General features: G+C 34.4%; 2 protein-coding genes across 9 annotated transcripts in view; one reads left to right on the forward strand and one right to left on the reverse strand.

The window, feature by feature from the left end:
- The window catches only part of CFAP210 (cilia and flagella associated protein 210), a 33,570-nt gene extending 31,461 nt beyond the window's left edge, over positions 1 to 2,109 (forward strand). The window contains exon 9 of the mRNA XM_028124250.2: positions 1,765 to 2,109. Coding sequence (XP_027980051.2) covers positions 1,765 to 2,109 — 345 coding nt within the window. The remainder of the gene's footprint in view (positions 1 to 1,764) is intronic.
- A 1,678-nt stretch (positions 2,110 to 3,787) lies between these two features.
- The window catches only part of PPIG (peptidylprolyl isomerase G), a 51,171-nt gene continuing 36,994 nt past the window's right edge, over positions 3,788 to 17,964 (reverse strand). For all 8 annotated transcript variants that reach the window (XM_028123829.2, XM_028123857.2, XM_028123841.2 and 5 more), the window contains 5 exons: positions 16,295 to 16,508; positions 15,317 to 15,484; positions 13,204 to 13,291; positions 9,658 to 9,794; positions 3,788 to 9,463 (listed from right to left, as the gene is read on the reverse strand). In XM_028123829.2, coding sequence (XP_027979630.1) covers positions 8,356 to 9,463; positions 9,658 to 9,794; positions 13,204 to 13,291; positions 15,317 to 15,484; positions 16,295 to 16,508 — 1,715 coding nt within the window. In that variant the 3' untranslated portion in view covers positions 3,788 to 8,355. The remainder of the gene's footprint in view (positions 9,464 to 9,657; positions 9,795 to 13,203; positions 13,292 to 15,316; positions 15,485 to 16,294; positions 16,509 to 17,964) is intronic.

The raw sequence follows: 17,964 nt of genomic DNA on the forward strand, positions 1-17,964 counted from the left end.
TTTCCTTCCCTTGTCACTTCCTTTCTGTACTTGAGATGTTTCTCCTTGCTTCCTTAATATCTTTTCACAAATTGCTATCAAAGAAACATATCCTAGTTGCTCTTTAAGTTCCCAAATTATAGCATTTTACCTTTTATGAGAGTGGTTTTAGCTTTTTCTGATTTTCTCAATCTTTTTGAAGGGCATTTTCTACTTTTTCAAACTCCTGATATTGTATCACCGATTCAACAAATAGCACATAATCCTTTTAGCACATAAACTTTAATTTTGAATTTAGTATGGTATGGTTGCTCTATTTATTTATAAATTTCAGTGTACAGTAGTTATCAGGTTTGGGCTCTTTTATACTTAAGTGCTGGTTACTGATTTAGGAAAATATTTTCATAAATATTATATTCATAAGTAGACAAAATCACTCAATTTTTTACAAACTCAAACTCAGCATTTCTTAAAATGCTGCTAAGACAAAAAGTTGTCAATCAGACTTCATTAAAATCACCTCATAAAATCAGTTAAAAGAACAATATTTCTGCAAATATAAAGAGTTAAAAGAAAAAAATTATGAGATATAAATTGGCTTTTGGTAAATCACTTAAGAGTACTCCAACCAGTTCCAGATCAACCAACCTACACTGATAAATGTCACTTGTTACAAATTCAAGTTCCTGGGAAAAGAAAATGTAATTGGTTTAATTTCATTCAGATATTCACTGCTGATTTAATCTTATTTGGCTGGGTCACATGGTATATTGGGCTGACTTAGAACAGTGGATTTCAGTGAGTTCTTTCAGAATAGTAGATGGGGGAAGGGCATCTGGCTGGCTCAGTTGAAGAATATGCAACTCTTGATCTCAGGGTGGTGAGTTTGAGCCCCACATTGTGTAGAGATTTTTAAAAAAGGGGGGGGTGCCTGGGTGGCTCGGTCGTGATCCCAGGGTCCTGCTCTGCGGGAAGCCTGCTTCTCCCTCTCCCACTCCCCCCGCTTGTGTTCCCTCTCTCTCTGTGTCTCTGTCAAATAAATAAAATCTTCAAAAAAAAAAGTGGAAGGGTTGGAGGCAGTGATCGGTAAGTTTTCTATACCTGCCAAAGTACACATTTTTATAAATGGTAGAAACAGGATTCTAAACTCATTTAATTTTTACCTAAAGTTCATGCTTTTAACTACTTTGTTATATTGTTTGTTTGAAGATATGTTATTGCATAAGACTATCGTTTCACTGAGCCACTGCTTTGAGCATACTATTGTGAGAAGCATGGGAGTTTCTGAAATTATAGTATATACAGGTGCCCCTTGGACAATACAGGTTTGAACTTTGGGGGTCCACTTACACATGGATATTTTTCAATATATACATTGGAAAATTTTTTGGAGATTTGCTACCATTTGAAAAAAACCTGGAGATGAACCACATAACCTAGAAATACACCCACCCCAAATTAAGAAAACGACATTATTTTAAGAACGCAGCATGTAATACATATATGCATCCAAAATGTGTCAACTTTATGTATCAGTAAGGCTTCTGGTCAACAGGAAGCTATTAGAAGTTTTGCAGAATCAAAAGTTATCCATGAATTCTTTACTGTGCCAGGGGATGGCATCCCTAACCCCTGTGTTGTTCAAGGATCAATTGTAGTTGTTAATTCAGAGCTTGTCACCTATCAGCGAGTTTAGAAAATTCTATCTACAACTTCAAATACTACGTATATTTAGAAAATTGATCTTACCAATATGAAATTGCATTTTCTTTCTTTCCCAAATAGGCCAAAAATAAATTTAACAGAAAGCAAGAAAAGCAAGCAGAATTAGAGTATTGCAGACTTACTGAAGCTCTTGTGGCTGAAAAGGAGAAGGAATTTCAAGATTATGCCAGAGAAGTAATTCAACTTGAGTCTGAATCAACAAATAAATATATTTATCCTCTTGTAAAAGCTGTACAGGAAGGACATGGAGGTGGCTGTGGACCAGTTTTTGTGAACAGAGGTGGATTAAGACCCAGTTATCAGGCAAATGATGGCACCGGAGTCCAGCTCCCTTTCTATAACTCTCAGGGATCAAAATATAGTAATTTTCAAAAGTCTAAGGGAAAGCTAGGTTTTACATGGTAGAAAAAAGTTTAAGATTGAGAAGACTAAGTTGTAGCTAATATGAGCTACAAATAAGTGAATTTTATGCTTATAATTTGTTAATAAAGCTGCTTTTCATCTAAGTGCAATTACATCTGTTCTAATAGATTCTTCACTACCAAAGTTTAATCCCTTTGATAATACATACACAACAAAGTGTAATTTTAGTCTTTAAAAATACGTACTTAATGCTACAAGTATAGCTGTAATATTGTACAAACATTACCATATCCGGTTCCAGAATGTTTCATTGCTCCAAAGGGAAACCCTGTACCTAAGCAGTCACCTCCCACTTCCCCTCCCTTTCCACAGCCTCTGGCAACTTTGTCTCTATGGATTTGCCTATTTTGGGTATTTCATATAATTATATGGAATCATACTGTGGCCTTTTGTGTCTGGCCTATTTCACTTAGCTATTTTCAGGTTTCATCCATCTTATACCATTATCAGTACTTGTTCCTTTTTACAGTTGAATATTGCATTGTATTTTTCTCTTCAGCAGAAATTTATTTCAATACTTTTTAGTTTCAAACACTACCAATATTATTGCTAACAAAAGGATTAGTTTATGACTTGTGGTTTATTTTGTAGAGTGCATCTTGCTAGACTTGTGTAAATTACTGTTTTCGAGTTAGTTGAAGTAATTTTTCTACAAGTAGTTATATGAGCAATTTGATACACAGGTATACACAGGTGACTCAAAGGTTTGAGTTGTACAATGACTAAGTTTCACATATTATCCCATTGGTGAATGTGTTTAAGAGCAAAATACAGGTATTTTCCTTTTTCACAGGGCTACTAAATTGTTCAGTAGTTCTTTTGGCCTAGGGTTGCCACCATTTTAAAAGTTACCTAGATGCAAAGGCTCAATGAACTAATAAAGTCAGGGAACCTCTGCCACGTATCTTCTTCTTTAAATTGTTTAAGAAAGTACTGTACATTTGGGGGTGATTACTAGTTTTGGATGAAGCTATCTTCACATTACAACACAGGAAACATGTTTCTACAAAATGGTTAATTTCATAAATGTTTTATAACGAACTTATCCCAGTGAAGAACATAAAACATTAGACATTACTAGTTTTCTTCCCTTATGTAAACAGTTTCATCGTATTACTTTCAACTGGGCTGGTCTACTAGAGTTAAGCACATTTTAAAAACAAAAGGACTATGCAAAGTCTTAAAAATTAATCACAAAACAATTGAGTGACAAAAACTGAGTTGCAAGGCACTCGGAACAGTGGAAACACAACTGTTGTAATCTGCCAATAGGATAAGAAATCCACAGCTAAAATGTGGCTAAGGGCGCCTGGGTGGCTTCAGTCGGTTAAGCACCTGCCTTTGACTCAGGCTGTGATCCCAGGGTCCTGGGATTGAGGCCCGCATTGGGCTCCCTGCTCAGCGGGGAGTCTGTTTATCCCTCTCCTCTGCCCTCCCCCCAACCCACTTGTGCTTTCTCTCTCAAATAAATAAAATCTTTTTAATAAAATTAGTCCTTTAAAAAATAAATGTGTGGCTAAGATATGTATTTGGGTATTGAGGGGGGAAAGGTGTAAAAATTATCAATCAGCACTTAAAAATAAAAAGGAAATACCGGTATTAGGTTGGGAAATATGTTTAAGAAGGAAGCCTAAAAAGCAATGAAAATAGAAAAAACAAATTGATACTAAAAGTATTTTAATACACAATTAATTTACACAGTCCATATGAAGCACTCACATTTTACATATTCTTCTGGCTAAATAAAGCATTTAAAAACACTCCAGAATTCAAGAATTTAATACCTCTTAACACATATAAACCACTGAATGGTCAGACCATTTTTATCTAACCATATATATTTTCAGTGACTAACTTTCAAGTTGGTGCATTTTCCCTAAATATATCTAATTTAAATAAAAATGAAACCAAACAAGGAACAAAAACTAAACGATTTGTTTTACGAGTCAATTAACATCTATATGGCTTTACAATGTCAAGTGTTATATTAAAACTGGCAGGCACAGGATATAATACAATGTTCCCAATGCTGAGAAATTTGGAGGAATTAAAAAGCAAATGGTAGCATTCCAGTAGACAGTAATGCAAATTCCAAATCTAACCTTAAGTTTGCTGAGGCAAAAGACACACTGTAATCTGAAACATTATGATTAAACATTTACACTAGAATTTATCTCCAAACCTTCTGGAAATCATCACTGCGACTAAATTCCTAAAGAAGCTCAGTACTGTTAAACTCTTTGCTCAGTTTTTCCTAATACAAATTCTATATCCCCATGGGTAAAATAAAAGTATATTTTAGTTGATTTATCTTCATTATTTAGCTTTTAATAAAAATAAAGGTTGAATAACTAATACAACAGTAATTTTAAAAATACAAAACAAACTGTTATAGTTTATTTAATACAATGTTTAACTATAAAAGTTGATAGTTTCAGAATTTAAATTCTGTAAAATGCAGTTTGCAGAAAACAGTTTTAACAGTTACTAGACTAATAAGAGAAGCAGCATTTTGAAACTAATACAATTGTGACAACAGCTTTATTCCTAAATTTCATTAAAAAAATATACATCACAGTGACTTTTGAGCTAGGAAAAGAAGTGCATTAACTTCACTTGAATTTTTCCCTTCCACAAAGAGAGCAGCCACAACTTTTAACATCCCCACATACAAATAACCAATTCATTTATCAATCCTTCAAAGTACTAGAAACACACAAAACAGAAACAAAATATACAGCAAGGGCTTTTGGTAACACAGGCATTTGCTTAAAAAAAAAAAAAAAAAGAAAAAGAAAAACCAGAAACACAACTTAACCGCACAATTTCTTCCTATACTTAAAAACAAACAAAACCCCTCAACAACTCCCTTCTCCAACCTTGCTGATGGATTTTTATTTATGTGATTTTTCTTTTAATATTTACTTCTTGTGTTACACCACAGGCCAGCGTTTGCATTTGTCTGAATCCTTTAAAGGCAGCTGGGAAACCCGCTATGGGCAGGTGTCAACCAATGCTGCCCTTCCTGGAGTTTATCAATTTTTAAAACGAGTATTGTAACAAAACATATCTTTTCACAATAAACAGGTTATAAATCTACAATCCTTGGAGTTTATTCAACTGTAAATGTACGAATACTAAACTGAATAATTATAGTAAACATGACCGAAAGAAGACAGGAAAATACCCATTTTATATTTCTTTATATCAATCAACTATATATATGGTGTATATTTAAAGTACCTTCCAGTGAAGGGAAAGGGAACAAGTTTCTATAGAAATTCACTATAAAAGGTTCAAAGTGTGATGAAAAACAACTGCCACCTGGACTAAAAAGCATAGTGAGCTACTAAAAAAACCCCTAACTTTTCCATATACTAACTTGAAAACAAATTAGAGTTGTCCTTTAATATCATTACTCAAAATACCAGAAACCCAATGTGTTCCTGTCCATAATATTAAGAAATGTTTACTTTTCAGTTTCATACCTTTCACTGGGTACAAGAATCAAAGGCCATTCAGCAAAGCCAATACGAATCAGTATCACACTTGTGCAAAGATAGATTTATCAAATTCTTTGAAACTTCTGTGAGGGCTTTAAGGAACTCTATTAGAAATTACAATGCTCTATGAACTCATTAACTGTAATTTAAAAATATTTTGAAGCAACCCAGTAGATTCTCTACTGCTCATCAACATTAATCTCTGTTGTGTCAATTTGTGGCAGATGGTTTACCCCCAAAAAAGAATGAAATAATCATGAAAAAAAATTCTCAGATATTGCCAAACAATAAAATAAACCAATTAAATATCTTTAGAGGATATGAAGTCAAAGATAGTTTGAGGTAAACTGTAAGCTCAGACTTAACTATAAAATCAATTTGACAGGAAAGAGCCAGCTTTCAGGAAGGAGTATATTCAAAGTAAAAGCTAAAGGTGGCACAACTATTAAAAATGCAATAAAAGGACTGTTTGAGCTATGTGCTATTCAGATACAAAGGCAGACGAGGTACAGTTAATGCTGTTTAATTATTTTCTAAATGTTTTTATTCTGAAAATAAAATCTGATTGTCATCTTTCATCTCAATTTCTTCACCATATCTGTTCTACTATAAAAACTAAGTTTTTAAATGTCTATAAATGCTTAGCATGGAGTTGCTCTTTTGATAACCAGAACAGGAGAACACTACTTACAGAAATTGCTAAAATTTTTTCCCTATGGTTACTTGCCTATAATTCTTACTAGATACAGCTCTGTGATCAGACAACATGTATTTTTACCTAGCATGGGTTTTTTTTTTAATTGTTATTAGAAAACCTTTCTTAAATAGCACCTTGAAGCTCAAATAGTTTATAACAGATATTTTAAAAATGCAATTTACTGAATTTAAAGACAATAACTAATTTAAAATATGTAACAGATTATATAGCTTGGGAACTCAAGACTCAATCATCCCTAAAGTAGGTCTGTGGTCAAGTCTCTAAGGAATCAATCACCCCAGATTATCATAAACATCTATCACTTTTATCATCAGGAAAAAAAATTTAGAAAGACTTCATTGTGGATTATTTGCTTCAAGATATTCCAAACAATCTTATAATCATTACCTATTATTTGTTATGCAAACAGCTACCACAATGCCAAATGTTCATTACTGTATTAATCATTAATGGGAAGTATTATGTTAAGCACTGCTTTGCTCAGTACAAATAGCACTGAGTAGTTACTGGGTTTACCAAAAAGCTACCTTGGTAAGAGTTGATACTACATTGACAAATATGAAAGTACAAAACACTCTAAAGGCTACTATTAATTGGAATTCTGAAATTTCTTCTCAAATGAGGCAGGTTTTGTGTTTGCTGGATGTTCAATATTTTATTTAGAAGAGAAATTACAGAAAAAAAGGCCACACATCACAAAAATAGCAATATACAACACACAAAATTCTAAATGGACTTTGGGTATCTTTTACTGTTTAACTCTGTAAGCTATCAAATTTTGCAACTTTCTACTCTACTCTACGTGGCAATGTTGCACATGCCAAGCTAAATAATGTTAACAGTAATGGTATAAAGCCATCTGAATAGAAAGAAACCAGAGTCATAAACATGCTATACCCTATTGTGATATATATAGAACAGATGCATTTTCTTGCCATTTGAAACTCACAACTATGAGAGTTAGAGAAGTCAGCTCAAGTTAAAAAACCAAATCCAAAACAAGAACCATGCAGAATTAACACTCAACTCTATATAGATCAGTGGCCAAAGAGAAATCTTGGAAGTTAGTATGTCAATACTAACAATTTTTAGAATCTGACTTAAAGACCTGCACAAGTGGTATGTTTTAGTGAGAAAAATATCTTCATTTTAGAGAAAGGTAAGAGTAATTATAAAACAATGTTCCCCAAAGCAAAAATTTCCTCTCTCCAGACCAAAAGCAACATAGAATTGAGAATTACAATCTGATCTTCCAAGGTACAGTTCCTGTCAGATGCTGTATAACAGCAAGTCAAACTCAATCAGTACATCAACTGAAAAAATTACTCAACTATTTTTGTAAACAGTTAAGTAAATAAAACTAGGCAGGAAAAATTAGTATGCATCAAGCTACGAGTGGAATTATAAAGAATAACATAGGCAGTACAATATAAATAACTTTTAAAGCACAAATTACTATAAAATCAAAAGTGATGACTTAAGATCTCAAGTTATTAGGATCCTGCTTTTCTGTTAATTAAAAGCTGCTGCTGCTGCAAGCCTCTACTTAAATGCAATCAGAAAATCTATACAAGATTTCTTCTATCTAGTGGCTTCTAAAGTTACTTTAATCATGAGAAACACAAGCTTCTGTAACAATGTATTCCAACAATCAGTTATGCTTGTTTTCAACTGGCTAATCACACAAAGTGGGATGTAGAATAGCATATTTGCTATTGGCTGATTGTTGCAACACAAAAATGCATACATGAAATAGTTAAACACAGCACACAGTATTACACCAAAGTGTTTTTCTCATTTCAAGTTTATTAAAACTTTAGCAGTACAAATTATCCAGGTTGCAGATTATCAAAAGATCAACTCAATAAAGTCCACATTAAAAAAAAAAAAAAGACAAACATAAAACCCAAAAACAATGAAAAGAGGAAAACAACATAAAGGAGATTCATCAGCAAGTCTCTAAAACTTAAAATTTGAGCAGAATGGAAATAAGTTTACACAACTCACTCATCCACTTTTGTCTTCATCTGTTCCAGGGCTTGATTCATGATCAAATTTTTTATTTTTATCATGTATGTGGTCATTTTCTTGACCCTTTGATTTTTGGTTTTCTTTTTCCACTGAGGATCTGGTCTTCTCATCCTCCTTATTTTTCAATGTGGAGAACTTTAATTCATTGTCCTGACTACTTTGTTTTATTTTTGAGAACGGACTTTGATCTCTATCAGCCTTTTTTTCCCTATTATTTGAGCTATTATGATCTCGATTTTTAGAGTACATTCTCTTCTCACCCTCAGAATTTTCTTTTCTGTGTGAACTCTTACTTTCTTGGTTTCTATGTTTTTCTTTGTTTCTGCTTTGACTCTCCTCTCTGTCTGAGCTCCGTGAATCTCTCCTCCGCCTCCTTCTATCTTTACTTCTTGATCTTCCCGGCGTTGCCCTTCTCTCTCGGCTTCGGGACCTTCCCCGTCTCCTGTACTCTTGTTCTCTGTATCTATGGTACTCCTTGCTTCTGCTGCGGTCTCGGTCGTGGCTTCTGGATCGCACTCTTCTGCTCCTGTCCCTGCTTCTGCTTCGGTCCCTTGTTCTACTATTGTAACTGTGTTTGCCTTTAGTGGTATCCCGTTCTCTACTTCTAGACTGGGCACGTCTATCCTTTTCCTTACTTTTATTATGATCGTGCTCGTTACTTTTTGATTCTAACTGTTTAGACTTCTCTTTACTTCTACTCCTTTCCTGATCTTTTCCTTTAGAATCAGACTTTTCTTTTTCTTTAACAATCTCATGATCCCTTTCTTTACTCCTTGACCTCACCCTCTTTTCTTCATGTCTATTATGCTTCGGATCTCTTTCTTTACTCTTGGATTTCTCTTTGCTCTTACTCCTACTTTTCGATTTGGCCCTTTTCTTCACTTTGTTTTTATTATACTTATCATCCTTTTCTGAGTTTCTTCTGATGTCTCTCTCTTTGCTGTTAGATTTGTGGTCTTTAACTTTCTTTTCCTTTTCACTTTTTCTGTTTGGACTCTCAGACACATGCCTGTGATCAGTTACTTTTTTCTCTTTTACTCTAACTGGACTTCTTTGATTTTCTTTTATTTCATTTAACTCACTCCTAAAATAAAGGAGAAAAAAAGCTTTTTGGAATTTTATTAGAAAAAGGATGATGTCCATTATTAGCCAAAATGGTATTCTGTATTTTTAAAAATATTCAGAAACAATTGAAATGGCTATAAATTGAACTTTATGTACAAGAGTAAAAAGCGAAATACTTGTCACTACATATGAAATAATATAGGTAAATCTTACTTATCCCCTTTGATCCATCTTTCACCACTTGATACCCTCATTCTTTGTGCTCTCTGCATCTCTTGCCTCCAATGTGGAGGAGTCTCACTACGTCTGAAACGATCCCTTGATCTGGATCTAGAAGGAGTTCGGTAACGCTTAAAAAAATAAAATGGGAAAAATATTAACCTCCTAAGAATATAAAAGCATTACAATCATAGCTGTAGCCTATACATTTCTAGGTTCAAATAAAATGTCTTATACTTCTATACCCTCTAAAATAACTAAGATTTCCTAATTTTCAGGTATGAACCCAGTGAGGCAAAAATACTTTACTCACTCATACTATAAATTCCAAATAAAAAGCATTACCCACACAGACTCTAGCCACCCATGTCCTCTTCACAGAACTATCCTATTTAAGTGATGCTACTGGACCCTAACAGGTACAGGAACCCTTACAAGTTGCCAAGTTTCAATTTGGAAATATGTATTCTTGATGTTTCCAAGCAAATATCCCATATTAGGAGAAAAACTGAGTAAATGCATAATGTTCATTTATTTAACCAGTATTTACTCAGCTCTTGGAATGGCCAACCACTCTACCATGTGTTGCAGAAACATTAGTGAGCCAAGGCATGTCTCAATTTTGCTCTTTTGGAACTTGAATTCTATAAGGCTAGGAGAACCCCTAGATAGATATATAATCACAGATATTCTCAAGCACAAATCAGTTACAATTAGAATCAGCATAAAGGAAATACAAGGTGCTCAGAGAATATGTAACAGAGATCTGGCCTAGTACAGGGAAAGTTAAATGATAATTAAAAACTAACAACTAACAAACATGCATGAAGAGTTACATAGGCAAGAGTAAGGAAAAGAAGGTAGAAGTGTGAGGATGGATGGGTAAGGAAGAATATGGGAAGCATAAGAAATATCTTATTTGAAGGTCCCAAAACAGGAAAAAACATTGCACTTTTTAGAAATGACCACAAGATAGATCAGTATGGCTAAAGATAAAAACTGCCAGGGAGGGACGCCTGGGTGGCTCAGTCAGTTAAGCGTCTGCCTTCAGCTCAGGTCATGACCCCAGGGTCCTGGGATCGAGTCCCACATCAGGCTCTTTCCTCAGCAGGGAGCCTGCTTCTCCCTCTGCCTGCCACTGTCCGCCCCACTTGTGCGGTCTCGCTCTCTGACAAATAAATAAATAAAATCTTAAAAACAAACAAGCCAACAACAAAAAAAAACTTCCAGGGAAAGTAATAACTAGATAATACTGATGAGGTAAGCAAGGACTAGATTTTATAAGGTCTCATAGGCCATGGTAACAACTTTGGATTTATCCTATAATCGATGGCAAAGGAATGACATTTTCATTCTTAAATGACCATTCTGGGGGCGCCTGGGGTGGCTCAGTCGTTAAGCGTCTGCTTTCGGCTCAGGTCATGGTCCCAGAGTCCTGGGATCAAGTCCCACGTCAGGCTTCTTGCTTGGCAGGAAGCCTGCTTCTCCCTCACCCACTCCCCCTGCTTGTGTTCCCTCTCTCACTGTTTCTCTGTGTGTCTTAAATCTTAAAAAGAAAAAACTTAAAAAAAAAAAAGACCATTCTGGATGCTGTTTTGAGGAAGAATTCTATCAGTGATTCTCAAATTGTACTCTAGGGATCCCAAGACTCAGGGGATCTGTAAAGTCAAAACTATTTTCATTATATCATATTATTTGCCTTTTTCACTTTCACTCTTTCATTATTGTACAGTGGAGTTTTTCAGACTACATGACGTTTTAGTCTCTTTGCTCTCATAGCTAACGGAATGTGTGCTTATATATTCTTGTATTTTAAATAGTTCTTGGTTTTAATTTCTAAAACTATAAATATCGATGGATATAACCCATATCACAAAAGCTCCTTTGGATCCTCAGCAACTTTTAAGAGTGTAAAGAGAAGGGCACCTGGGTGGCTCAGGGATCGAGCCCTGCATCAGGCTCCCTGCTCAGCGGGAAGCCTGCTTCTCCCTCTCCCACTCCCCCCTGCTTGTGTTCCCTCTCTTGCTGTGTCTGTCAAATAAATAAAATCTTAAGAAAAAAAAAAAGCGTAAAGAGATTCTGGGGCACCTGGGTGGCTCAGTCAAGTGTCCAACTTCTTGATTTCAGCTCAGGTCTTGATCTCAAGGTTGTGAGTTCAAGCCCCACATTTAAAAAGAAAAAAAAAAGAGCGTAAAGAGAGTTCTAAGACGAAAAAGTTTGAGAACTGCCATGAGAACAGTGAGAAGGCCATTTATAGTTCAGAGAATATACAAAGGTAAACTGAATTAAGGTGGTGGGAGCGAAGCTTGAGAAGCAGATGGATTTCAAAGTATTTAGAAGGTTGAAATGAAGGGATTTGGTTTTGGTGCTGGATAAGATATACAAGGTAGGAAAGGAGAGAAATAAAATGATTCTTGGGCTTTAAGTAACTGCACAGGTGTTGGGTGTCTATCAGTGAGAGCAGGAACCTAAAGGGGGTCTGAAGAGGAAGTGCTTATGCTCAACATTATATACACTGAGTGTGAAGTGTCTGTTAAGCAACTAGCTGGCTGTCAAGTAAGTCTTGGCACCAGAAAAGCAGATGAGCATTTGATACTTATCAACACACAGGTAAGCCACTGAAGCTGTGGGAGTGATGAGACTGCCCAAGGACCATATGCAGAGTAAGAAGAGTTGGAACCCTGAGGTACTACTCTATTAAAGGCCAGGTATAAGAGTATGAACTGGCAGTGGACATTCAAAATAGACTGGCCAGAGACAGAAAGAAAACAGGACAGAAGCAAGTGGAAAGAGTATTACAAGGAGGGAGATTAAGTAAGACAAAGACTGAAAGGACCCACTGGATTTTATGACATATAGCCAACCATATAGGTAAGTGCTATTTTCAGCAGAATGGTAGAAGATGAACTGAAATGGTTTAGAAATGAGTAAGAAGTGAAGAAATAATATGCCAAGTAGAGCCACATTTCTAAAAAATTTTGAAGACACAAGATATTCGGATGGGGAGAATCCAGTAAAGAGGATGAAATACAGGAACAGGGTTAATTTTTAAAAAGATTAAGAGATATAATGGTCAGGAAGTAACAAGGAAGCACAAGAAAGACGCTGATCTCATTTTACACCATGCACATGTAAAATCTATTAACATCCATATATTTTCAGTTTGGAAGTACCAACACAAAGACGTTACTATGAAAAGAGAACATGGGGCGCCTGGGTGGCTCAGTCATTAAGCATCTGCCTTCGGCTCAGGTCATGATCCCAGGGTCCTGGGATCGAGCCCCACATCAGGCTCCCTGCTCAGCGGGAAGCCTGCTTCTCCCTCTCCCCCTCCCCCTGCTTGTGTTCCCTCTCTCGCTGTGTCTCTCTCTGTCAAATACATAAATAAAATCTTTAAAAAAATAATAAATAAAATAGAGAACATAATTCAATATCCATATCTACTCTAAATATTTGTTATGTATAAAACAATATTTAAGAAACACTCAAATTATTTATGATAAATGCAATATTAAGATTTCTGGGAAAAGAATCACCTACCCTTGGTCCTCTTCCTTTAATTTTCCTGCCAGACCTAGTAACTAAAAGTCGCCTCTGGTATGAAGCAGGCTGGGAGTTAGGTGGATTACTAGAAGGAAGCAAAGGGAAAATTAAAATACACACACACACACACACACACACACACACACACACACACACACTGGAATATTACTTGGTCATCAAAAAAATGAAATCTTAACCATTTGCAACGATGTGGATGGAACTAGAGGGTATTATGCTAAGTGAAATAAGTCAGACAGAGAAAGACAATTATGTGATTTCACGCAAATGTGCAAGTTAAACAAGACAGATGATCATAAGGGAAGAGAGGGAAGAATAAAATCAGACAAAATCAGAGAGGGAGACAAACCATAAGAGACTCTTAACTATGGGAAACAAACAGGGTTGCTGGAGGGATGGGGTAACTGGGTGAGGGCACCTGATGTAAATTAGCACTGGGTATTGTATGCAACTGATGAATCACTAGATTCTACCTCTGAAACTAATAAAACATATGTTAATGAATTAAATTTAAATTAAAAAAACTATAAAAATGAATCTGGAGAATATACTTTACTGATCTAAACTAATAAATTTAAATCTTATACATAATCAGTAGTTTTCAATGTTATCAATTCCTACTAGGTATCTGGAAAAGTATGGGAGCATTTTTCAACTGTCAATGACGAGACAGTGCTACTGGTACTTAGAACCATGAGTTAGGAATGCTAAAATCTTGTAATGCATGAGAATGAAGAACTATTCTGCCCCAAAATGCCAGCTGTGTGCTGAGAAACCCTGTTAATTAACCATTTTTAAGATGAAATTAACTTGAAAGCATTAAGGAAAATCAACATAGAAGAGTTCATATAGCTTAGCGTAGGCGGTATGCCACTAAGAAAATAATTTTAAAACTATCTTATTCCAGGGGTGCCTGGGTGGCTCAGTAGGGTTGAGCATCTGACTCTTGATTTCGGCTCAGGTCATGATCTTAGGGTCCTGGGATCAAGCCCTTGTCGGGCTCTGTGCTCTATGGGTAGTCTGCTTGAGATTCTCTCCCTCTGCCCCTCCCTCTGCTCATGCACACACTCTCTCTAAAATAAATAAAATGTTTAAAAAAGAAAAAAACAACCCCATCTTATTCCAAAGTAGCTTATAATCCTATAAGCAACTGTTCACTGTTAAGAGAACTATAGAAAAGAGTAATTAATGATAATAAAGTAGACACAAGCTGGCATGAATTAGCAAAACATATATATCCTGGTTTACACCAAAAAGGGAAACTGTTTTCAAAAAATAGTGAGTTAATATTTAATTAGCACAAACAATATCCATGTAAGTTATATTTGAAAAGTTCATTCTAAAGTAGTTCAAACATTATCTCTGTAATATTTATTTCCTTAAAAATACCTTTCCTAGTACTTGAGGAAAAATTAACTCAATCCAATCCACTGAAATTACTCCAAGTTTCAAATAACATTTTTTAAAAAGAAGCTAAGATTTATTTTTATATTTTTACTGTATTGTGAAAGTATACGGGAGATACTCAGAATTGTATTACTTTTATGTTATTAACAATACAATTCTAATCATACATAAGAAAATGACTTCAATCTTTTTTCTATTTTTGAACATAATTATTAAAATGATTTATAAAGAACCAATAGGCCAACTAATACTAATAATGTGAATTTACACAGAAAAATTTTCAAAGAACTTGAATATATCAATTTTAATTACCACAATACTATAAATTAGGCATGAAAACAGCAATAAAGGTTCTTACTTGCTTAGAAGTTTAACATATACAAATTACACAGTAAGACAGCTTGTTTTAAATGGAATTGGTCTGAAATGCTACAATGCATCTTTCTGCAGTGCTTATTTTTCAAAAAAGTAACTTTTAACTCAAAATCTGTTTGAATTAAATCAGTTTATCTTTTTAGATATATAGTTAACAAAAAGGAGCTTTGCTAACATTATCCTATAAAAAAAGATTTCAATCTTGGGACAAGGTCACCAATTAAATCTTGTTTAAAGTACATAAAGACTTAAAAAAAAAAGTTGTTTTAAAGAGTGTAGGGCACTCTACAAGATAGACACATTAACATACCACTCTCTCTCTCGCTCTCTTTCTCTGTTTTTCCTTTCTTTTTCATCAGCTTTAGGAGGACTTTTTCTCATTAGGAATCTGTTTTCAGGTATAGGAGGGATCTCTTCTGGACGGACAGTAGACTGGGGCTGTGCTTCAAGATTTTCAGTCTCACTTTCACTAGATGCACTTAACAGAAAACATACCAAAAAAAATTCCATTTCGTTATTATGCACCTATCCCCAATTTCCAATTGTTGGTATTTCTTTCCTTTGTAAGATGTCACAATATATAAGCCACCCTGCCCACCCCCTCAAAGATGCAATAACATACAGAAAATCCTCCTTCATTCCTCTGACAAACCAGCTAACCAACCCAAAACCAAAACCAACTGTTTCCATTATCACATTCTCAGAAAGTATTTTCCAATAAAATGGATCTAAAACATGGAACTCCACAGGCAATGTACTCTGATAAATTTAAAATACTTAAAAATGTAGGCAAAGAAATTAGTTGCTTTAAAGACAATAGGCATAAAACAAGTTTTAGTACATAGATTATTTCAGACAAAACAGAAAAGAAAGTAAATATACTGACAATATTTGCTTTTACCCTTGTTTTCATAGCAATAAAGGAAATAGAGGACAAAAAAAGCAAGAGAGACTGCTATAAAAAATAGGGAAAATAATAATCGGTTTCCTATAATTCTCATTAATCCTATATATTCCTCCTAAGAAACACAAACCTATAAAACCAAAAGCATCTTTTCACTGAGTTCAAACAAACAGAATTGAATGGCTTTGTTGAAAATGATATGAATGTACCTAAATTTAATCTACAGACTGTAGAATCAAAATGGTCTTATACTTAATGCTAGGAAATATTTCTCACTATTTTAATATTGCCATACAGATGATCCAAAATCCCAATAAGTTTACTTTTAAACTGAAGGGAATTAGAATATAAAGCTAGTATTATAAAAGAATTTAAAATTAAGACCTTTTCTTGCTTTTCTTTCGCTTCTTCTTTTCTTTCTTGTGTTTTCGGGAATTTTTCCTATGTTTCTTTTTTCTTTTTTTTGATTTCTCTTCAGAAGCACTTTCTGAATCAGAAGAATCAGAAGACGACTGAGAATCACTTGAGCTATCTGAGTCACTGGATGAGGAGGAAGATGATGATGATGACTTATGTCTTTTCTTTTCTTCTTTCTTAGCTTTAATAAGAAACAAAAAAGGTTTTGGTCAGCACTTTTTAGATAAACTTTGTAAGTGGAAATTGATTTGCAGCAGATTCTCACTAAGTCCAGTATTTAACACTTAGCTCATCCAGCTATTTGAACTGAGGAGTACAGGAAAGGAGTCAAGACTTACGATTAGAATCCAGATCTCTGGATTCATAGATCGAAGTTGTATCTATTACACCAAAGAATTTTGGAAAAGTAACAGGTAAGTCTAAAACACTAAGTTGATTTTAGGAAACATTTAAATGACAGTTCCTAAAAAGCACAGAATTTTAAGAGTCCCGGATTCAAATCTTCTTGTGGTTTTCAACTTTTTCTATTATCAAGAATAGAGGTAGAACTGTAGGAGAGAAATAACACAGACAAAAAATACTTTGCATAAATGTGGAAAATAAGAAACATGACTCCACTGGCATTGGCTTGTTTCAATGCCTGAGCATTCCTCTAATGATTAAGAAATTTAGCTTAGTTGAAGAGAATTACCACAGAGGGTAGTCATCTGCCAATGGTTAATAACTATGCTACAAAACTATGCTACAAAAATAATTTCAAATTGAAATTTTATTTTGGATTAAGTAGGTAATAATTTTTAAAGGGATCCCAAAACTCAAATGCTTTAAGGACTAGGCAACAAATATAAATAAGTGAAATTAACCAGGTATGACACAACAGGAATTGGGGAAAGAGAAGACAAACCGAAAAGAGCCTGACTCATCTAAAGATATTCTAATTCAAACTATGGTGGACTTAAAGTGAAATCAGGCCAAAGATGGGACAACACTGATATATGGATAAGTATAACAAACTGGAACACATCAAATATATTAGAATTCATCAGTTCATAATGATATTGGTAAATAAAATATAAAGAATTTATCTGCTTTTCCTTATACAAACTGTACCACAGGCTAACCAAATAGTAAATGAAAGGAAGATGCTCTTTTATCAAAAGTATTCCAGGAATAAATGAAGCAGAAATTATGATTAGGATATCATCATTTTGCAACTCATAATGAGGCACTGACATCAAGAACTGCTGCAGAGCACAAAAACTACTTTTCGTATACGACACTTGCTATCATCAAATAAATAAATAAATAAATAAATAAATCCATCCATCCATCCATCCATCCAAACTGCATCTGATCAACTTTCTAGACCTAACTACAAAGTCATATGAAATAGAGGCAAAAAAGAACACATTACGTAACAAAGATGCAATCAGTATAATCTAATGTCTGTAGTAATGGGGAACACTACAGGACAAATGACGTAGCTTGTTCAACAAATAAATCTCAAGGAAACAAAAGAGATGGTACTGGAAATCTGTTTAAAACAAAATCAAAAAAATTTCACAAACCCAATGTCTGAACCTTACTTGGATTCAAATTAAAACATTAAAAAAATTACATTAATGAAACAATTAGAA

Source organism: Eumetopias jubatus, unplaced genomic scaffold (assembly GCF_037043125.1).
Source record: "Eumetopias jubatus isolate StellerSeaLion01/CBP00866 unplaced genomic scaffold, mEumJub1_p1.0 scaffold_3, whole genome shotgun sequence".
Classification (NCBI taxonomy): domain Eukaryota; kingdom Metazoa; phylum Chordata; class Mammalia; order Carnivora; family Otariidae; genus Eumetopias; species Eumetopias jubatus.